The 24,159-nt window shown below is 34.9% G+C and overlaps 1 protein-coding gene across 1 annotated transcript in view; it reads left to right on the plus strand.

Moving 5' to 3' along the window:
• Ascc3 (activating signal cointegrator 1 complex subunit 3) overlaps window positions 1–24,159 on the plus strand; it is a 282,052-nt gene that overhangs the window by 44,155 nt on the left and 213,738 nt on the right. Inside the window, exons 5-12 of the mRNA XM_021173819.2 lie at window positions 3,674–3,794; window positions 7,378–7,585; window positions 9,333–9,474; window positions 10,049–10,174; window positions 13,484–13,684; window positions 14,168–14,308; window positions 14,956–15,120; window positions 23,102–23,278. Of these exons, the coding sequence (XP_021029478.1) occupies window positions 3,674–3,794; window positions 7,378–7,585; window positions 9,333–9,474; window positions 10,049–10,174; window positions 13,484–13,684; window positions 14,168–14,308; window positions 14,956–15,120; window positions 23,102–23,278 (1,281 nt within the window). The remainder of the gene's footprint in view (window positions 1–3,673; window positions 3,795–7,377; window positions 7,586–9,332; window positions 9,475–10,048; window positions 10,175–13,483; window positions 13,685–14,167; window positions 14,309–14,955; window positions 15,121–23,101; window positions 23,279–24,159) is intronic.

Genomic DNA, 24,159 nt, shown 5'->3' on the forward strand with positions numbered 1-24,159 from the left:
ACTGCTATGTCTTCTCGTAAGAGTTTTATAGTTTTAGATTTTAAGTCTGTTAGACCATTGATTCACATTGAGTTAAGTTTTGTTTGTGGTTTCAGATAGTCTTCCTCTTTGTTCTTTCTTTTCTCTTTCTCTTCCTCTCTCTTCCTCTTCCCTCGTTGCTCTGGTTATTCCATTGTTGCTTATTGAAAGACTTCCCCTTGCGTTGACACTAGCCAGAAATACATCCTCTACAGACACATGAAGGGTTTTTATTGTTGTTGTTTTCTCTTGTTTGTTATGTTTATCTGTATGCCAATATGGCATGGTTTTGGTTTTGATTACATTGTTGTGAGTGTGGTTTTAGGGACCTCTGAATCCTAAACTGTCCTTCCCTCCATCCTCACAAGATTCTTTTTACTATTCTGGGTTTCTCCCAATACTGTATGGATTTGAAAGTTAGCTTGCTGCTTTTTGCAAAGAAGTCACCAGGGATTCTGAGTGAGATTGCACTCAATCTTAGAGTAATATGGGTTTTATTAAAAAAAAAACAAACTCAATATTATGTATTCTAGTTCATAGATACTGATTTTTATTTAGGATTTTAGTTTCTTTCAGTTGTATTTTGTAGTTACAGTGGAAATGTCTTACTCTTCCTTTAAAAAAATAGTCCTCAGTAATTTTTGATGACATTATAGAAGGGATTATTTTCTTAGTTTCATTTTTAGATTTTTCATTATTAGTACAGGATACATTTGATTTTTATATATTTATATCATCTTGTGCATTCTTGGAGAAAATATTAGTTCCAGTAGTATTTTCTGTATGCAAGATCATGCCATCTGTGAATAAATAGTTTTATTTCTTCTCTTTCTATCTAGATGCCCTATATATCTTTTTCTTGCCTAAATGCCCTGGCTAGAACCTCCACGCAGTGTTGAATAGAAGTGGTGAGTTGAGACTTTGTGTTATTTCTGATCTTCATGGCTAAGCATTTGATCTTTTATGAAACAATACCATAATTAGCTGTGAGTTTTCATTGTTGTCTTTTATGAAGATATAGAATTCCCTTCAAGTATACTTATTTTTTTCCCATGAAAAAATAAAATTGTCTTTTTCTCATTTGTTAAACTAACAGTGCAAATTTTTTAAATTTATTGATAGGTATTCCTATTGGTCAGTTTTCCCACCTATTGGGTCCGCTTTGTATTTGTTGCATTGATTTCACTTTATCATAATGTCTGCCCTCTGTGTTTCTGTCTATCCATTTATCTAATCTGAGTTAAGACACTCGATTATGTTACTGGGTTTAGTTTGCTAGTACTTCATGGATACTCTTTATCTCCATATTCTAAAGTCATTGATCTATAGTTTTCTTGTTATGCATTTGATTTGGGTATCACTAGTATTGGCTCTGAGAAAAATCAGCTGAGAAAGTTTTTGCATGTTTTCAATTTGTGCAGTGTTAAGAATTGGTATTAACCTTTTATAAAGATTCAGTAGAAGCCATCAGTAGAATTTAATTTCTCCGTAAATTGGTTGGCTGACGACAAATTCTGAACCTTGTCTTTGTGGGGCCTGGTTTTGGTCACTAATCATCCTTTCTCTTGCTGGAAGTCTATACAGATGCTCTGTAAGTTCTGGAGTTAGTTTTTCAATATTGTATCTTTGTAATGCAGAATTCATTCTAGTCTTTTTCCTCCTTTGTTAATCCTGCTAAAGTTTTAAAGTCTTCAGGTTTTCTTGATTCTCTCTATTGTTTTTCTGTGCTATAGTTCATTTATTTGTGCACAGGGCTTACTATTTTCTTTTATGTCTGCTTTTCCTTTTTTCTGGTACCTTAAGGTTGAAAATGAAGTGGATCTGAAAATGAAGTGGATCAGAATGCTTTTTCAAAGGGAATGTATGGTCATAGGTTTCCTTTTAAGCACTGTTTTAACTACACTTCATAAAATTTGCTCTTAATTTACTCATGATATTTTTCATGCTTGCATACTTGATCATATCCACTTCCAGCTGTCTCTTACTTATTCATATTGGCACCGTAATGTATACGTATTGTACTGAATTTTGGATCAATTGGTTACTACTCTTGGTTATTAAATTAGCACATATCTAAGAATTTTTTAAATTGTCTTAAGGGTTTTTTAGTTTCATTTCATTGTTTACTGATCATACTTTGGATTACTTCTCTTTGGAATGTATTAATAAGGCTTATCTTGAAGCCTGTAATATGACCTGGTGAAGATATTCGCTACTAACGCTAATCCCTTATATGGTAGTTACTGTTGCAAACACTTGAATCAGTTGTTCGGGAATAACTTGTGGGTGTTTGATTCCATGTTTGATAGTGAAGGCACTCTCAGGAGCAGACTAGTATGGTTTGAGTACACATTGTGTCCCCAGAAGTTCACGTGGGAAAGGTTGGCTCACCAGAGTAATGGTGTTGTGGAGTAAGACTATGGGAGTCTTGAGGAATTAAGTTCACTTGAAGGAGAATGGGAGCCAGATCCATGTCTCTCTGACTGTATCAGTTGCTTCTTACTCTGGATTATTGTGACAATGGTCTTGTCCTTTTATGATGTGCTACTCACATTGGAAGTCATAGTGCTGCCAGAACTTCAAGACAAAGCAAACTCCTTTCCTTCTTAAGTTGGTAGCCCTAGCTATCGTGTTGAGTATGTGTTATCTAGTAACGTACAGGCTTCTGCATTGCCTTGTACCTGAAATTTGAATAAATATTTTTGTTAGGTAGGGAAACAGAATAAATGACTTCCAATGCATAAAAGAACTCTTGAAATTGAAAGTAAGAAAAGCTGAGAAAAAAGACAGACTTGATATCAGGGATATCTCAAAAGCTATGGATAGTTTACAGTTACTTAGTACTCAGATGAAAGACCAGTGGCTTTGGAAAGAAAAACATCGGTGGCCTAGATTCATGCAAGATGTCATGTCTTAGAAACTGTTTTCTGGTGAGAGGACATTAGGAAGTTTAAGGTTTCAACATTTTGTTCAAATGCAAATTAATAGGTGTTATTGAAAACATATCTTACAAAATAAAGCATTCTAATCCTTTCGTAGTATACTGGTTATGATTATAGAACAGTCTTTACAGTATTTGTGAATAGCTTTTAAGATAAGTATCTAATATTCTTTACGGTACTTGTGAATAACTTTTACTATGATAAGTACTTAATATTCTTAATATATACTAAATGCTTCATATTTATGATTTCTGAAAGTGATCTTTTATTTCCTTAGTCCATTTCAAATAAAACTATACTATTTTCTATATATTCTGAGAGAGATTCAGACATCCTCCTTGTTGTTTGGTCTTTTTGGGTCTGTTGATTATAGCATGATTATTCTGTAGTTTATAGCTAATATCCACTTACAAGTGAGTATATACCATGCATATCCTTTTGGGTCGGGTTACTTCACTCTGGATGATATTTTCTAGTTTCATCCATTTGCCTGTGAAATTCATGATATTTTTGGTTTTAATCAGTGAGTAGTATTCCACTGTGTAGATTTATCACATTTTCTGTATCCATTCTTCAGACGTGGGTTGTATCTAGAATTTCTTTTACAGGTTGATTCTTAAATCTTATTTATTATGTATGATTAGTTTGACTTCATTGTTTTGTGACATAGGATTTTAATGTGTAAAAGCTTATTTTGTTATTTTCTTTTAAAGCTATTTGAATTGCTGGGACCTGAAGGACTTGATCTGATTGAGAAGCTACTGCAGAACAGAATTACCATTGTAGATCGGTTCCTTAATTCCTCGAGTGATCATAAGTTTCAAGTTCTCCAAGGTAAGAGTCTGGTAGTAATTGTAATCTCAGAGAAAAATCTGTGGGCACAGGGCCAGGACTAATTGGACTTGATTAGTTATCTGAAAAACCTGAAGTTTGGAGGCAGGAATGTTTGGGAGACTATGGGGGAAGTTGGAGGAGAGAATTGAGGAATAAATACAATCATGTTTCTTTATACCTCTATAAAATTCAAGAGTGAGTTACATGTTTTAAAACAAAGATTTGTTGGTTAAAAAAATTATAAGTAATTGTGCTCTTTGGCTTGTAATATTACTGATGCCATTATATATAAAACTGAGATATAGAAGTTCATGAAACAAATACGTGACACAACTGTACACCAAATGTAACACCCTGTAAACTGTGTGTACAGGTAAAACCTGCTCTATAACTGTCACATTAAAGAAACACCTGGAATACCATGTGTTATATGTATTTCAACCCCACCACCACCATCACCAAATTATGGAGAGTTGGATAAGAAACAAAATAATAAAAGCTACCTGAGATATGGCATAGGTTGCTCAGGTTTCAAATAGTAAAATGAAAATGAAATTTCTTGACACTTTTAGTCAGATCTACCTTGTCAGCTTTACTAATAGGGTTTTTAAAATCTCATGAGCATATGGAATTACATACCTTTAATTATAGAGCATATGGAATTAACACCCCTATCTATGTTGAGTTCTCTATGCTTACCTTTCCTTCATGCCTTTTTTCCCCCTGGTGATGGCTCCTAAAGAGCATGACAAAAGCTGCCATGACCTGAATTACTTCTCAGGTTCCTCCAACCCTCATAAATGCTCTTAGAAGGCTGGAGTTGCAGGATGACTGTTTGAACCTTGGTCTTCTCTGGCAAGTTCTTCTCTGACACTCATATGCTTCTCTCTCCCAGTCCACATTGAGGAGCTAACAATATTTAGGCAGACCTTTGTTAAGGTGGATTTTGTTGTTTGCTTAAGCAGTAGTATCACAGCAGCGGCAACAAAAACTGTTGCCTGAAGTCTTTTCCTGCAGCTCATCTGTGAGTTCCCTTACTACAGCTATGAAACCTCAGCCCATCATCAGGTTGGCATAACAGTCTCGGGGTTAGGAAAACTGATTCTAGGCTTAGTTAGATTTGAATTCTCCTATGCACGAAAAACTGGCTGAAGACATAAATGTGAAATATAACTATGAACATTCACTTTAAAGTTGATTCAACTTCCTAGAGTGAATCAGTATATATTTAGGTGATATTGAAGATAATAAACTTAATTTAAATCTCAGAATTTAAATTATTATGAGTTTCACATCAAAACCAACATTTCACAAATGTACTTCTTAGACATTATATGGTGTAATATTTTAAGCAGTAAATAGTTTCTCGGTACCCATAACCAAATAATAGCTAGTTTAGAATTTAGAGGTGGGATTTTTATTGCTATAAGAGAATTACATTTAAATTTGTAGGTGTTTGATATAAAGCCGAACTCACAGTTTTGAAAATTTATTGTTGCCTTTAATATTTCTTCTAGAAGACAGATGGTTGGTATCCATAGTAAAAGAAAAATTCTACAGAATTCTGCCTCAGTGTAGTCTCATTTGAAAAAAATTGTTTCTACTGTATTAATAATTGGATGAATTATCACTCTGAAATTTAGTTTTTTTGCACTAAACTCAGTTCAGGCTTTATAAAGAGCTCCAGAAGTTTTAACTGCAGATTGTTTTTTTAAAACTGCCACTGCTTCTAAAAGAAAGTGACTTTATCAGCAGAAATTTCTCTGTATCTTAAAGGAAATTAAGGAGCCACTGCTGTAATTTAAGAACACTAAGGTGGTGTTCACATTCTCCATGCTGGCCGAATTGGAGGCAGCTTCTTCACTGTGCAGCCTCAGTGCATAAATAGTGGATCTAACCATTTTGTCGTGTAGTGAATAAATGCCTACTAAAAATAAACCAGGGAGACAGTGTGTTTATATTGTTAAACTTGTAAACCATGTTTCATTGATAACGTTTCAGTTCTCTCAGAAGGTTGATAGCTTCAATTTTGGAAATGTGTATTTTGAATGCACAGAAGTAAGTTAACCAACTACCATAGTGTTTGGAATTAAAGAATATACCTTTCAATAAAATTATTGAAATGTTAAAAGAAAAGATTGTTAGAAACTTGGACATTTGGAATTTAGCACTTTGGCCTTTTTATGGGGCTCTGAGCTCTTCAGATAGAGAGCATCTCGTTCTACTCTGTCCTGCTCCACAGGGATTCCATCTGCATAGTGGTGTGCAAGGCATACTGGGGGAAAACAGCAGGGATTAAGAACTTTTAAACCCTGGTTGCTTGTAAACTATTTTTACCATAAATGTAAAACTATAAATGGAATAAGTTCATGGTCCAGTCTTGCACTTTTGTAAATTCTGAAAAATTTGTGGTTTTTTTGGTTAGTATTCCAAATGTTACTACTGATATATATTAGTTTTTAAAAGCCATAAGGTGTCAACATAAAGATGAGTTAGTACTCCCATTTATGCTAATTTGTATTCTCACTTTCCACAGTATAGTCTATAATGATAACATAGAAGCATTGTCCTTCTTAATCAACATTAAATATTATTTCATTTTTCAGTGCAGGAAAAATGAAATAGGGCCTCACACATGCTCAGCAAGAATTCTACCATGGAACTATATTCCCAGCCTGCAAAGACTAAATTTAAATTGTTAAAAAGTATATTTGAAGCACCAGTCTGATCTGAAATGTTTTTTAGTCTTCTCAAATGGATTTTATTTTTATTCTATATTGCATTGTTGTTAGTGTGGCTACTATTTTATGATTAACTATATTGGTGAAAATTTTGTATATTTAAACTAAAAGCTTTTAACAAACTTTTAACTTCTATATTTTAAAGATTTTTGTTTTATATTAACTGAGACTATTTCTCTTAAATTTTTTTAATGTTTTGGACCAGGGAATGTCTTAGTGGTAAATGTGTTTGCCAACAAATTTGACAACTTGAGTTGATTATTTGGTTCACATGATTGAAGGAAAGAACTTACTTTGACAAGTTTTCTTTTGACCATCATGTCACATCTAAACACAGAAACACACATCCTGTTTCTGTAAGACAGGGCTATTGCTTTGACCATTCTCTGTGGAGATATCCTGAGTTATGAAAAGTAGTAAATGTATAACAATCTAGTATAGCAAGGCTGATTATTTAGGGCAAAGTTGTATTTAATTTATAACAGATTGTTACTTTAACACACAATAGTAAGTAACAACTAAAATTTATAATTAAATATTTGAAATATGAGCAAATTATTTCAAAACTGAAATTTAAATTTTGCATTCCTGCTGTTGTCAAAAATTATATGATCCTAGCATCATTGTAGTATTGAATTTTTAGAAGAAAAATTTGCTTACTTTTCTTTATGCATTATTATGTAGTGATCATTAAAATATATAATCGAGTAAACCAGCTATAAAAAGTGATTTGTTAGCAAATTGGTTTATGTTATTTTTTTATAGTACTGCAAAATATCTTTCATAAAGGTTAAGTCATATCTGAAATTTATAATCCATTATATATTTTAATTACTTCACAGATAGTTGTAAAAAGATTTTAGGAGAGAATTCAAAGCCTAATTATGGATGTCAAGTCACTATTCAATCTGAACAAGAAAAACAGTTAATGAAACAATATCGACGTGAAGAAAAGAGAATTGCCAGGCGAGAAAAAAAGGCTGGAGAAGATGGGGAAGTTTCTGGAGAAGGAGTTTTGCCCTTTGATCCTAAGGAACTCCGGATACAGAGGTAGTGAACAGCAGATGGTGGAAACGTGCAAGTTATAGTTTTACTCTCAGTGTTCTTCAGAATTCTAGTAATTCGGTGATTCTCTATAAACCTGTTTTTCTCTGATGAATAAAACAATCACTCTTTAAATAGGATAAGTCTTGGTTGTATTCACTCAAGTGAGTCATTTACTTACAGAGGTGACTAGTCTTAAGTTGTTTTTGGTATACTTTTCAGTTAAGTTACATTAAGACTACATGGATATGTTTTTTTTTTTTTTTTGGTTTTTCGAGACAGGGTTTCTCTGTGTAGCCTTGGCTGTCCTGGAACTCACTTTGTAGACCAGGCTGGCCTCGAACTCAGAAATCCGCCTGCCTCTGCCTCCCGAGTGCTGGGATTAAAGGCGTGCGCCACCACGCCCGGCTGACATCTGTTTTTTTATTCAATTTAGTGATACTATTTTCATATTGTTTATAAGTAAAAAATTAAAAATGATTGATATAGTCCTTTAAATCATAGTCAGTTCTCAACCTGTGGTTTGTGACCTCTTTGGCAAACCTCTGTCTCCAAAAATATTTACATTATAATAAATAACAATAGCAAAATTAATTATATAGTAGCCATCAATGTTTTATCATTGGTATCACCAAAAAGTTGAGAACCACCAATCTAAATCTTTAAACGTTGAAATAGCTTTTAAACATCTTTATATTGTAAAAATTAATTGTAAAACACAATACTAAGTCATCCTTACTACTGTTGTTGTATAAAAGTAGCACCTGGAAATTTACTTAATACCTATTTACTTTCCCTAAAACTTCTTTGTTGCTAATACCTTCCATTTTTTAGCTCAAATTCTATTTTTATTTTATTTTATCTTTAAATATGAAATACTTAATTTTACCAGTGAGAACCTACAGTAGGAGGATTAGAATATAATTATAGAACAATATGGCATGAAAGTTAAACATCAAAATAATTTTTGAAAATTTAATAAATATATACAATGAAACATGAAATCTATCTCTTCATTGACTGCACTCCCACTATATTCCCCTTAACAGTTCTGCCCCAAATTTCAAGTTCTTTTGTTGTCTCGTCTCATCTCGTCTCGTCTCGTCTCGTCTCGTCTCGTCTCGTCTCGTCTCGTCTCTTCTCTTCTCTTCTCTTCTCTTCTCTTCTCTTCTCTTCTCTTCTCTTCTCTTCTCTTCTTCTCTCTCTCTCTCTCTCTCGCCCTCCCTCCCTCCCTCCCTCCCTCCCTCCCTCCCTCCCTCCCTCCCTCCCTCCCTCCCTCCCTTCCTTCCTTCCTTCCTTCTTTAATCTTTATTTACAGTCCAGTCTCTATCTCCCCTTCATGGTTTACCCTCTGAATGTTCCACATCCCATCACCCCTACCCCCACCTCCATCCTTGTCTTGAAGAGGAAGTCCCCAACCCCCACCCCTACTCTGGCAGACCTCCCTACTCCCTGGGCCCTTAAGTCTCTTAAGGATTAGGTGCATCTTCTCTGACTGAGGCCAGACCAGGCAGTCCTCTACTGTATATGTGTCAGGGGCTTCTTATCAGCTGGTGTATGCTGCCTGGTTGGTGGCTCAGTGTCTGAGCAATTTCCCGAGTCCAGGTTAGTTGAGACTTTCTATAGGAGTGAGCTACTTGACTCCTGCCAAATTCTACTATTTTTAAATGAGAGTACCTGAAATAACAATTAATGCGACCTTTTATTAGTATATGGCTTCATAAATCTGGCCTGTTATTGTTTTTATTTACAGAGAACATGCACTTCTGAATGCTAGAAATGCTCCAATTTTAGGAAGGCAGAGAGACATGGAGGTTGAAAAAATCCGTTATCCTCATGTTTATGATTCCCAGGCTCAGGCCCGAGAAACATCAGCATTCATAGCTGGTGCCAAGGTATGCCATTTAATATAACCACTTTCGGAAACAGGTATTTTCTGAGAGGATGACAGCATAGAGTTTTCCTTGTGTCCTTAAATATATTACTAGTGGATGCAGTATGTTATATGTTGAAATAGTAGGGAAAATGGGATATTGTAGTATATCCTAAGTTCCTGAAATATATTTCCCATTTAGAACATATTTAACTCTTTTGGGTTGATTTAGTTCATATTTATGAGTTGTATCCATTGTATCATTGATTGACTAAACTTACAACTCTATCACATATTGTTCATGTTTTGAGAGTACACTTGTCCTCAAGAATACTGTGTAGCTGATTTGTACTTTAAGTCATTAACATACTGTGCTCAGTGCATCCTGTGAGATACTTGACTCCTGAATGTTTTATCAGTATGGTTTATGTTTATTTTTCTTTCCTTTTGATTTTTTTCCTTTAAATTAGCTGGATTTATTTGCCAGTATTATGTAATAAAACCAGCAATATTTTGTCATTATCTCTGATTTAAAATCTTACCAGAGCTGTTGTTTTTACTCTTTATTATTGGAATTTTATTTTTGATACTTACAGATGATTTTACCAGAAGGAATCCAGAGAGAGAATACCAAACTGTATGAAGAAGTAAAGATCCCCTATAGTGAACCAATGCCAGTTGGGTTTGAGGAAAAACCAGTTTATATCCAAGATTTAGATGAGGTAAGATGAGCCATCTGTGTAATAGAATCTTGGAACATGCCATTTGTCATTGTTAAATGCAGTTAAGAAAATAGATAACTGGTTGCTTAAGAAGTATACTATTGGAGTAAATAGTGAAAAATATGTAAGAGAGTTCTTTTATGCATGAAACAATTCATATATGCCTTTGCATTACATATGTTAGCTTGTGTTCATTTTGCTTATGTTTTGCATGTATGTGTTCATGTGTTTGTGTTTATGCACATGTTCAAGAGCTTGCATGTTTGCATGTGACTGTAGAGGTCAGAAATGGATGTTATATGTATTTTTCTAGCACTGTCTACCTTATATTTTGAGATGGGATCTTTCATTGAAGCTGGGGTAGCTCTAACCAAGCAAACTAAAAGACACTGAAAAAAGAATTTGAAGAAATCAAAAGACAGAAAGAAATCCCATGCTCATGTATCAGTAGGATTTACATAGTAAAAGTAGTCACTCTATCAAAAACAGTGTACAGATGCAATACAATCCCCATCACAGTTCCAAAACAGTTTTCCCCAGGTCGTGAATAGTTTTTAGGTTCATAAGAAATACAAAAAAAAAGCCACCAAAAAATAAAAAAAAAATAGTATGGTAAAACAGTCTTAAATAATAAGAACTGCAGGAGATATCACTAAAGCTGATTTAAAATTCTACTAGAAATCCATAGTAATAAAAATAGCATAATACTGGCACAGAATCAGGAACATTGATCAATGAAATTGAACTTAAGATCCAGACATAAGTCTACACACTGTGGACACCTGACAGGAATATTTTGTCCCCTTCTCATTTTGCTTGCTGACCAACCTGCCCTTTTGCCACATATTTAAAATATAAAAAGTTTAAAACTACCATGTAAAATAGATTTTTTTCTTAAGATATTCTTTTCTTTGGAATGGTAATATTAATGATTTTTAAGCTTAGACTTTGAAATATACATACACATTAGAATATTGAACTTTTTATCATTTACGTTTTTGATGTAGTATTTATAGTAAGTGAATTCTTAACTTTTGCTTAAAATCCTGTAGATATGTTGAATGTATTTAAATTAGACTGTGACATAATTGGATTTTTTAGTCCAGTCATAATATACTGTTCTGGACTTGAATCTAAAGAGACTATTTGGAAGCTCAGCTTGGTATCTCATAAATATAATTCCAGCACTTTGAAGCAGGACTGTTAAACAGTTCCATGATATGGTGAGTTCTGGAGCAGCCTGTCTTAACTCCCCTCCCACATTAAATAAAGAGTCTTTGAAAATTGCAGCATATTACTCTGTGATCTGTATATACCTGACTTAACTATAGAGTAATTGTTTCTTTCAGAATATTTAATAAGTGCCAATTCTGTATGTTTTTGTAAACATTATCCATCAATTACTGATTTTATTGCTACGCTCTGACATTATATCTTGGATTTATCACGTACACTTGTGTGGTTTTAAATAAACCCATTTGAAGTCCAGATTTTTCATCTCTGAAATAGTAGGTATGGTCATTAGAAACAATTAGAATAAATTATCTAAAGAAGTTATGTGTAGCCTTCACTTCATTATTTTTACTTGTTTATATAAATCTCTATAACTTACTTGTGTGATATTACTCACCTTTACCTAACAGATGTAGCAGTAGAAATCAGAGATACATTGTTTCTTCCGTGATATATTTTAAGTGGTAACAGAGCCAGCATTTGTTTGTTTTGTTTTGTTTGTTTGTTTTTTCGAGACAGGGTTTCTCTGTATAACCCTGGCTGTCCTGGAACTCACTTTGTAGACCAGACTGGCCTCGAACTCAGAAATCCACCTGTCTCTCTGCCTCCCAAGTGCTGGGATTAAAGGAGCGCACCACCACGCCGGCAGAGCCAGCATTTTAACCTTGATTCCTTTCCCCAAGCCCAACACTTGAAGTATGCATTACAAACTACAATTTGAGTAGTGAGTGATTGAATGAGTTGAGTGATGAGTAGAAGCAACAATTTAAAAATGAGGAGCAGTCTCAGGCGTTCCATGGCTTGCTCATGCTTCCAGGTCCAAGAGACTTTCCTGTGGACTTTTGTCTAAAAGAGCACGTAGATATAATGACACGTGTCTACTATGTTTTCTCTCATATTTTAAAATATAGCTATTAAGGTATAACTCTCATATAAGTATTTTAAAGGGATAATTAGGCTAGATTAGCATGTGAAACCATAATCACAACCAACAAGTGTCCATCTATAGCTACCACTTCCAAAGGCATTTGTGTCCCATGTCTCTTCATTTCCCTCCTCCAGCTTTCCCCACTCATCAGTTTGCATGTCAGGGTCTGTATTGCACAGTCTTATGTCAGTGCAGCCATGCTGTATATATTCTCTTTTATCTGGTGTCTGTCATTCAACATAATTGTCTTTTATATTCTTCTGTTGTTACATCTCAGAATTTATATTTTGCATATCTTTATATCTTTGTAGTATGTGTTTGTATAAATAAACACAATTCTGTTTGTGGACATTTGAGTTGGTTTCGTAATTCATGTTCCAGAAAATAAGGTTGTTTTGTGTACATTTTTAGTACACAAAAATTTGGGGTACATTTTTAGATATATATGTATTTTTTTTCCTTGAGTAAACCATCAAAGGCATATATGGCTAGATAATATGTTAAGTGTATGTTGTTTAACTTTTTTAAAGTTAGAATTTTTTCGTAGAGAATATCTTTACTATTTTACACTTCTATTCCTATTATGTATGAATTCCATTTTCTCCAAGTGCCCACCAAAATTTGGATTGGATTATTTAATTTGAATTTAAAAACTTTCCCACATTTAAATTGTTACCTTATCATAATTTCAATTTCCTAGTGAAAGCTAAGGTTGTCTGTGTCTGTGTGTATCTCCTGTTTTGTGTGTGTGCCAGTGTTTTTCTTGGTGAAAAGCATTTTCAAATCTTTTGCTTCTTTTTAAAGTTAACTTCTTTTGTTACCTTATTTAGAAAAATCATTATTCTGGATACACATATTAGTCTAAGGCTCTCTCTACAGTCTTAATAATTTCTTAAAATTGTAGGTGTTTTGACACTAGTTTTTTTTTTTAATTCTGAGATTATAATTATACCATTTCTTCTTCCCTTTCCTCCCTCTAAATTCTACTATATCCTCACACCTTTAGTTCTTTCTCAGATTCATGCTTCTTTTTCTTTAGTTGACACACACACACAAACACACCAGCTTTTAAGTGTTTACACACACACCAATATTTTAGGAGTCATTTATATTTTCTTTCACTGACTCATGCTCCTTCTTTATTTTAGATTGGACAGTTGGCTTTTAAAGGAATGAAGAGACTCAATAGAATCCAGTCTATAGTATTTGAAACAGCCTACAACACCAATGAAAACATGCTGATCTGTGCTCCTACCGGAGCTGGGAAGACCAATATTGCAATGCTTACTATCTTACATGAAATCCGCCAACACTTTCATCAAGGTGTTATTAAAAAGAATGAGTTTAAGGTAAGAATTTACAAGTTAGACTTTTTTTTAAAGCTGTAGAAGTTATAATAACCTTTCAGTTCTATGCAACCTTGGAATTCTTGAAGATATTTATTATAGTAGAAGTTGTGTAAAGAATGCTGCTTGATTGACTTCATTGCTATAAAGGCAGTCCTTATTTCTGTTTTGAAAATCCCATTACCCTTGAGGAAAGGCGCGAAATTATATTTAGGTTGGAAACAGAGTCTACTTTCTAAATAATGAGGCAGAGAAAAAAAATATCATTGTCCTTTTATTTAAAGGACAATATTTAAAGGTTATTTAAGTAACCACATGCTTAATTCCACTAAAGATAAGTGCTCTCCATATATCATTATTAACATTTTTTCACAGGAAATAGCTAGAATCATATTTCACAATAAGTTGTGACTTGCTTTGGCTACTGTGAAATAAATGGTATTGTAGTTTTTGCTCATTCATCAAACAAATGTTTGTTTGGCATAGATTGTGTATGTCGCTCCAATGAAAGCCTTGGCAGCTGAGATGACAAATTACTTCAGCAGACGTCTAGAGCCACTGGGCATTGTTGTGAAAGAATTGACTGGAGATATGCAGTTGTCAAAAAGTGAAATTTTACGAACTCAGGTACATTGTTCATTATTTTCATTTTTAAGGTTATAAAAATTATTGTAAAGCCAAATTTTAAGAAATAGAAACAAGTGTGTCTGTAAGATAAACATAAACATAAAACAATAAACTTATTTCTGATCATATCTGTACTAAAAACAATTTTAAATGTTGCTCTGTACTTTGATAGCCCTTTTGTGATACTTTTCATAGGAATGTTATTTCAAAGCATAGACTTTATGTTTCTGGGCAGTTTTTACATTAAGGAATAAGAATGTGTGTAAGATTGTAGCTGAATTTTAAGAGGAATCACTACAGAGATCTTGAAGTAATCATATTATACTTTTAGCCTATTTGTTAAGGGTAGCTTAACATATAAGAAGACATTGTAAACATTTTATTTTTTCAAATGCAAATGTATCAATGTACAGCATGAGGACCTATATTAAGGAAAATGAATAATACAGGTATTCAACATTTAGTTTCTACTTTTAAAGATTGTGTGTTATGATTTGGTTTGAAAAATACATTTGGAATTATAACCAGATTAATGTTGATAGTTGTAATACATTAGCATGGGAATATTTATTTTTTTATTGCTATAGTTGGTTATTAAGCTGTAAACTTTTCTCCGTTTAGTTTCTTTGCTATTTCCTGTGTTTTAGATGCTCGTGACCACGCCAGAAAAATGGGATGTAGTAACAAGAAAGAGTGTTGGGGATGTTGCTCTTTCCCAAATCGTAAAACTGCTGATTCTTGATGAGGTTCACTTGCTGCATGAGGACAGAGGCCCAGTGCTCGAAAGCATAGTTGCCAGGACCTTACGGCAGGTAAGAGCCAGTTACAGGCTTGGAAGCTTCTCTGCTCTCCGTGTCTCTCTCTCCCACCCCAGCTTCCTCTTACTTAACATCACTAAAGTGAAATGGCATCCTTTCATGCTTGAACTTCTTTCCTCTCCCTAAGAGATACCCCGCCTTTTCTGCCACCTTCTGTATCATAGCTATCAGCACGCCCTTTTCTCTCGATTTTCTTCTTCCTTGGACACCATTCTTTTTACTCTGTAAATTGTCCCTTTTTTGTTTCCTGTGTCTTAACTTTTTCCTTTCATGGAACACTGTCTCTTCAGCTTAAAAACTTATATTTAACAAATGTTGTATTTTACAAATATTCCTTCAAATACTTAGTACATTTTTATTTTTCTACTTACCTTTTGGAAATGCTCATCTGTATTGGCCTACCTTTTATTTTCCAACTATAAACAGGTGGTGATTGTTTGAAACTAATCATAAATAATATGTTTTATAAGTTCACCAGCTACTAAACGGTTATTTCAATATTAATATTTAACACCTAATATCAATAAATAATAATATTTAATAAATTTTGATATTTGAAAATTTGAGAGCTTTTATATTTAAAAGCTTTACTACTTGTCAAGCTGTCTTTCATATTTAATGTTTTTTTCTTGTATAATGTCACAGGTAAGTACTTTTTTTTTTTGAGACACGGTTTCTCTGTGTAGCCCTGGCTGTCCTGGAACTCACTTTGTATCAGGCTGGCCTCGAACTCAGAAATCTGCCTGCCTCTCTGTATTTATCTTATTTACCCTATTCCTCTTGTGCTATGAACTCCTCTTGTGCCTCCTCTATCCCTCTCAGTTCATGTCCTCTTTCTCTTTAATTACCATTGTTACATTTAGACATATAAATACAGCCTGCTGATTTCATTTAGTGTTGATCACATGTATATGTTCTTAGGACAACAAATATAGAATTGGATAGCAACAAATTAGGAGGTTTATCACTGAGAAGCCTGATTCTCCCATTTTCTCAAATTTTCTTTATTTTTTGACATATTTGTATATCCATAATGAGGTCTCTTAGGTTTGTTTGTTTGTCTGTTTGTTTTTGTTTTTTTCGGGGTAGGGTTTCTCTGTGTAACCCTGGCTGTCCTGGAACTCACTTTGTAGACCAGGCTGGCCTTGAACTCAGAAATCCACCTGCCTCTGCCTCCCGAGTGCTGGGATTAAAGGCGTGTGCCACCACTGCTCCGCATGAGATTTCTTAGAAAAGGAAATTTTAAATCTAAATGTGAAAGTCATTTTTCATCTACATACATCTGAGATACTTAGCCTGAATATAATTTTAACTGAGAATTTTGATTTTAAATGAGGTTAGATATGGAATCTTGGCACTCAAAAAGTTTCACATTTTAGAGCAGTTTGGATTTCAGATTTTCATATTAGGTATGCTCACCTGTTGCGTGTGTGTGTGTGTGTGTGTGTGTGTGTGTGTGTGTGTGTAGCATCTACATCCATCTCCATAATGGTTTCTGGCCATGCTTCCTTTCATAGCTGTCTCCGTATAACAGTGCTTTTATGTTTTCCCTTCACTTGCATATGCCATTGTGCTCCTCTTTATTCCCGGGTCAAATGTTTTCTTTTCCTTAAAATTCTCCTCTAATTTAATAGTAACAGTTTTATAGTTTACATATGAAATACCTCTACTGTATAGATACATTTAAAATTTTCACCTAAAAGGGAAATGCAAAACTTCTATAGTTGTTTGTAAAACCAGTCAAAATATTTTTTCTGTAAATGGGCCATAAATTTCTAGACAGATTAGTGATTTGATTGTATTTTAATATCTCTTGATGCACTTAAAATATGTCATAGTTTGAATAAAAATGGCCCCCATAGAGTCATATATATGCATGTGTAGTTGTCAAGGAGTGGTACTATTTGATAAGGAATAGGAAGTGTTGGACTAAGTGTGGCTTTGTTGGAGCAAATGTGTCCGGGGGTGGGATTTAAGGTTTCAAAAGTCAAGCCAGACGCAGTGTATCTCATGCTGCAGCCTGAAAATCACTATTTTCTATGTTCCACCTGGGCTGTTGTAACTGCAGTTGGGCAGCCCTCAGGGCCACTTTTTGTGGCTCAGCTAACCAATTGTGGCTTCTTCCTTCTCCTCTCTTGTACCTTCTCCTTCTTCTTCCTCTTCCTGACCTCAAGCCAGCAAAGTCTAAACACTGCCTATGTGTCATCTGCCCGGGTATTGACTGTTGAATCTTTTTTTACCAATCACAGTTAACTGGGGGCAGGGTTACTCACTATCTTACTTTCAGACTCTTGTCTTTAGGGCAACTACTCTTGGGGACCACGAATTAGCATTAGAATATAAGCAACATTCCAGCTTCTGGCTATTATAAATAGGGCTGCTATGAACATAGTGGAGCATGTGTCCTTCTTACCGGTTGGGACATCTTCTGGATATATGCCCAGAAGAGGTATTGCTGGATCCTCCGGTAGTACTATGTCCAATTTTCTGAGGAACCGCCAGACTGATTTCCAGAGTGGTTGTACAAGCTTGCAATCCCACCAACAATGGAGAAGTGTTCCTCTTTCTCCACATCCTCGCCAGCATCTGCTGTCACCTGAATTTTTGATCTTAGCCATTCTGACTGGTGTGAGGTGGAATCTCAGGGTTGTTTTGATTTGCATTTCCCTGATGATTAAGGATGTTGAACATTTTTTCAGGTGCTTCTCTGCCATTCGGTATTCCTCAGGTGAGAATTCTTTGTTCAGTTCTGAGCCCCATTTTTTAATGGGGTTATTTGACTTTCTGGAGTCCACCTTCTTGAGTCCAGATGTCCCTCAACAGAGGAATGGATACAGAAATTATGGTACATTTACACAATGGAGTACTACTCAGCTATTAAAAAGAATGAATTTATGAAATTCCTAGCCAAATGGATGGACCTGGAGGGCATCATCTTGAGTGAGGTAACACAATCACAAAGGAACTCACACAATATGTATTCACTGATAAGTGGATATTAGCCCAAAACTTAGGATACCCAAGATATAAGATACAATTTGCTAAACGCATGAAACTCAAGAAGAATGAAGACCAAAATGTGGACACTGTGCCCCTTCTTAGAATTGGGAACAAAACACCCAGGGAAGGAGTTACAGAGACAAAGTTCGGAGCTGTGATGAAAGGATGGACCATCTAGAGACTGCCGTATCCAGGGATCCATCCCATAATCAGCTTCTAAACGCTGACACCATTGCATACACTAGCAAGATTTTGCTGAAAGGACCCAAAGATAGCTGTCTCTTGTGAGACTATGCAGGGGCCTAGCAAACACAGGAGTGGATGCTCACAGTCAGCTATTGGATGTATCACAGGGCTCCCAATGGAGAAGCTAGAGAAAGTACCCAAGGAGCTAAAGGGATCTGCAACCCTATAGTTGGAACAACATGATGAACTAACCAGTACCCCGGAGCTCTTGTCTCTAGCTGCATATGTATCGAAAGATGACCTAGTCGGCCATCACTGGAAAGAGAGGCCCATTGGACTTGCAAACTTTATATGCCCCAATATAGGGGAATGCCAGGGCCAAAAGAATGGGAATGGGAGGGTAGGGAAGTGGGGGGCGGTATGGGGGACTTTTGGGATAGCATTGGAAATGTAATTGAGGAAAATATGTAATAAAAAAAAAAACAGTGAAAAAAAAAAAAAGAATATAAGCAACATTAAGCCAACCCACTACAGTAACACAGATATTGACACAGACCACTGCTGCTGCAGGTCCCTGGGCTAGACCTCACCATGGCCTCAGGTGGCATAGCAAGCTACTAACGTCATGTTGTTCATCACTACCCTCAAGTCGCTAGTTCAGCCTCCTTTCATTGTGCTTCTCATTCTCTTCCAGTTCCCCACTACTTGCATGCTCATCTTAGTGGTGCCCCGGGCCTCTAGGTGTCTTATATTCATTCACTGTTTTATTTAATGAACTCTAACCATATGATTGCTAAATATTTCCAAGTACTATGAATTTAGTGGTAAAGAAAATAAAGTTCTTGGATATATTTGGCTTTACCCAAGAATAGAGTGAGGTACATCTGTGATGTCAGTTGCAGGAAACTCAGATGGAATTGGAGGAAAATTTGTCACATTTTAACATGTCATTATATAAATATGCACACAATAATACACCTACACAAATTCCAGAGACCTTAAAGCTGAATGTTATACATCATAAGTCAAGTATTATCTAATACAGCTTCAGAATAGCTTTAAAGATGCATGTAGTTGTGACACTGAAGACACAAAAGGTCTGTAACTGCTTCTGCTCTTTTCACAACTTATCTTCGTCCAACACCTGTTTGTGCCCCAAATTTTACACCCAAGAGTTTCAATAAAAGTTTGCAGGCTATCTTTTGCTTCAAAGGTAATGATTTTGATCCTGATTTTGTTTTTTATACTTTATGCCGTGATATTAGAAAATTGGTTATGGGGATGGATCTCCGGTGGGGTAGTCTCTAGATGGTCCATCTTCTTGTCTTAGCTCCAAACTATGTCTCTGTAACTCCTTCCCTGGGTATTTTGTTCTCTATTCTAAGGAGGAATGAAGTATCCACAAGTTGGTTTTCCCTCTTCTTGATTTTCTTGTGTTTTGCAAATGTATCTTGGGTATTCTAAGTTTCTGGGCTAATATCCACTTATCAGTGAGTGCATATCAAGTGACTTCTTTTGTGATTGGGTTACCTCACTCAGGATGATATCCAGATACATCCATTTGTCCAAGAATTTCATAAATTCATTGTTTTTAATAGCTGGGTCGTACTCCATTGTGTAAAGATACCACATTTTCTGTATCCATTCCTCTGTTGAGGGACATCTGGGTTCTTTCCAACTTCTGACTATTATAAATAAGGCTGCTATAAACGTAGTGGAGCATGTGTCTTTATTACCAGTTGGAACATCTTATGGGTATATGCCCAGGAGAGGTATTGCTGGATCTTCCGGTAGTACTGTGTCCAATTTTCTGAGGAACTGCCAGACTGATTTCCAGAGCTGTTCTACAAGCTTGCAATCCCACCAGCAATGGAGGAGAGTCCCTCTTTCTCCACATCCTTGCCAGCATCTGCTGTCACCTGAATTTTTGATCTTAGCCATTCCAGAGACTGCTCCACCCAGGGATCCATCCCATAATCAGCCACCAAACGCAGACACTATTGCAGATGCCAGCAAGATTTTGCTGAAAGGACTCTGATATAGCTGTCTGGTGTGAGGCTATGCCAGTGCCTGGCAAATACAGAAGTGGATGTTCACAGTCAGCTATTGGATGGAACACAGGGCCCCTAATGGAGGAGTTAGAGAAAGTATCCAAGGTGCTGAAGGGGTCTGCAACCCTATAGGTGGAACAACAATATGAACTAACCAGTACCCCCAGAACTCGTGTCTCTAGCTGCATGTGTAGCAGAAGATGGCTTAGTCGGCCTTCATTGGGAAGAGAGACCCCTTGGTCTTGTAAACTTTATATGCCTCAGTACAGGGGAACACCAGGGCCAAGAAGTGGGAGTGGGTGGGTTTGGGACCAGGGGAGAGATATAGGGGACTTTCGGGATAGCATTTGAAATGTACATGAAGAAAATAATCTAATAAAAAGTTGAATAAAAAGCAGAATAGTTCAAACTGAAAAAAGAAAAAAAACAATTAGTGATATTTTCAAAGAGCCATGATGTGTGAACATATGCAGTCCAGATTTATTTGCAGTGAACAACCTCATGAGTCCAGTCCATCCTGATAAAGCATTCCACAGATGAGGGCTTTCTTGCAAATCTTATCTACACATTGTAAGAGGAGTAGCCTGACTTTTCGCCTCCCATAGCAGCAGGAAGTGGCATGAGGTTTGCCTTCAGTCCTTCCTGTGACTGTGTACACTGTTTTATGTACATGGTTGTACTACATGTAGTTTGTTTTAGAGAACGTACCAGTATACAACATATTCCACTCTTCCATTAATTTCTTAATGTTACCGATTTTTAGTTGTTTTTCTACACTTTTCTTACTTGTAATACTAAGAAAAATACCCAGATTTCTTAGGTAGATATTAAAATTTATTAAAGGCTGGTCATCTCATTTTGATGGCTACCAGTCTGCCAGCTACTATGTGTTCCAGCCACTTGAAAGTATTTTTTTCCATTCTTTATAGCACATTAACCCTGTATTCTAGCTTTAACTCAACTGTCTTGAGATGGAATGAGTGCTTTTCTTTTTTTTTTTTCTTTTTCTGTGTGCAATTATGAATGACAGTTACGTGTTGGTCACATTGTGCAAACATTGATTAGAAATACACTGTTCTTTTGAACCTGTTGCATACTACTTGTTTAATTAAACTCGTCTTCTGCTTTCTACATACTAAAAGGAAATACCTGAAATAAAATCTGTTCCCTCTGTTTATGCTTTATATATTTTTAGCATCTATCAGTGCTTAATAGTCATAAAGCTAGATATGCTTCATTCTTTTAATTCCTGTATTTCCCACTAGATTTTAATCTCCTTGGTAGAAATGTGTCTTTGATTCTCATATATTTCTGAAGTTCTAATCTAGTGCCCATAACACTGTATTAAAACACATGTGCTTGTTCCTTGTGATTACCAAGTGTTTCCAGTAGATGGTAGTGTTTCACATCACACCATGACGCATGGTAATGTGAGCGTAGAAATTAAATGCTGGATTAGGGACTACATTCACAGCACACTTGGCATGATGAGATGATAAGATAAATATATAAGAAATTATAAATTATTGCACTTAGCAATAATAAACTAATATTGTTTTTTAACTTTTTTTCAGCAAGGAGACAGACTGTCCAAACGTAAACTTTATGAGATAGTAATCATAAAAGTTTACTATAAAAAGCCTTGGGTTCTATTATCAGTACTATTACCCCCCACCTCCCCAGAAATTTAACCCCCTAGTTTCTGGAGTAAAGATAAAGAAGAATCTTCACAATGTGGATTTTGTAGTGTTCGCCATGACTCTTTTAACTACTTCACATTGTCTGGAGTTCTCTAATTAGGATGAAATTTGAAATGGGTTTTTGCTGTTTTATATAAGATTTTTTTTGTGAGACTAAATCCACGTGTGATATTCTTTCTCTGTGCAACAATTTTCAACCAATGCCATCTGTTTTAAACATTTGTTTCAAGTAGTCTCTATGGGTGTGGGTCTGTGCTGTACTCAGTATTGCATTACCTGATTATTGTGAATTATGCAATCACCTAGTATAGGTAACTGGGTTTTGGAATTATGAAGGTATATCTATAGGGGTCTGCTTTGTTTATTTCATGGTATCTCCAAAACTGAACAATCTTATCAACATTGACTTTGATAATGATATTGTAACAACATAGTGATGTATGTTTATTATGAAGTATATGGAATATTCTGACCATCATTTGATTTTATTCCTTTGCATATAATACAGTCAGAATTTGATATTTGTTTGTTTGTGTTTGCTTGTTTGGGGGTATTTTAGTATTAATTTTTAGACAATAGTGAGGACAAAACCCAAGCCTGGTGCATATCAGGCCAACTCTCAATCAGGGATATAAGTTTCTACCCCCAGTTTTTGAAATATATTAAATTAATTTCATTGTTTTAAATTAAATCATTGTTTTAAAGTACTTACAGGTACTTAATGTCAATTCATAAGTTCAGATGATAGTAAATTAGGAATATGGTGTGTGTAGTGGGAGAAGGATAATACATGGTCTTATGCATGCTATGTAAGTGATCCACCATTGAGTCACATATCTTGGGCCTATATCTCTTATGCCTACACATTTAGATGATAAGACCTCTGTTGACCTCTAACCTCATTTCCATTTCCTGCAGTATAATTTTTATAATTCATATTGATAGCATACATGATATGTTATTCTGAGTTTTTTGTTTTGGTTAATTTACTTACAATTTATTTAATTAAATACATTCCTATTGAAATTACCCATACAGGTTGAATCCACACAGAGTATGATAAGAATTCTTGGATTGTCTGCAACCTTACCCAACTACCTCGATGTTGCTACATTTTTGCATGTTAACCCCTACATTGGACTTTTCTACTTTGATGGCCGTTTTCGACCTGTACCTCTTGGACAGACATTTTTAGGGATTAAAAGTTCAAACAAGGTAAGAGCTCATTTTAATAGTTTTACTTCTAAAAGAAATATTTTTATTGGCTTATTGTTGAATACATAATTGGGATTAAATCCTACCCAGCATCACTTCCATAAAATATAAGTATTGCTTCAAATGAAGTCAGGAACTCCTCTCAGTATTGGCAGTAAAGTCTTCCTACAGAATGGTTCTTAGTGTAGGTTACAGTATTTCAACATGTATTTTGTAATTTTAGCTGTTAAAAACTTCAAGTTATTTTAATTGAAGGACATTATAAAATAATAAAATCTGTAATTAAATCAGTAATATATATTTTGGTACAATGTTCATTTAAAATAAGGAATAATTGCAATTGAAAAGTAATCTCATGCTTCAGCCAGTAGAGGAGAATTGTGCTTAAAATATATTTTTATTATATTAATTATGTATATAAACAATATTTTTAATATTCTATATAATGCTTTAAAAATAGTCATCCCTTTAATGGTACCACCATTATACCATTTGTAGTATTGGTGTTCTTATTACAGTTTTCTAATAATGTAAGTAAAGTTTACTTAAAATTTATTTTGTTCAACTCATATTCTTCCTTAGATGAAAAAGCTTTAAGATAATATTCAAAATTCTTTTGATGACTCTTTTTTAAAAGAGAACAAATTAAAATTGTGTAACATTAGGCTAATCTTGGCTTTTCATTAATTACATTAGATTTTCTAAAAGAGAAGCTTATTAGTAAAACAGCCATTTTTGTCTCATACTGATAACATATTGGTAGATTGGTAAATCAGTTAAAGGTAGTTAAATTCCAAAGTGTTTTCCATAGCATTATGGTAGTATAATACTCACCAAATGCTGGATAAAGAAGTGATATAATGGTTTTGAAGTTTTAGAAA

Source organism: Mus caroli, unplaced genomic scaffold (assembly GCF_978045245.1).
Source record: "Mus caroli unplaced genomic scaffold, Mus_caroli_1 scaffold_9, whole genome shotgun sequence".
NCBI classification, from domain to species: domain Eukaryota; kingdom Metazoa; phylum Chordata; class Mammalia; order Rodentia; family Muridae; genus Mus; species Mus caroli.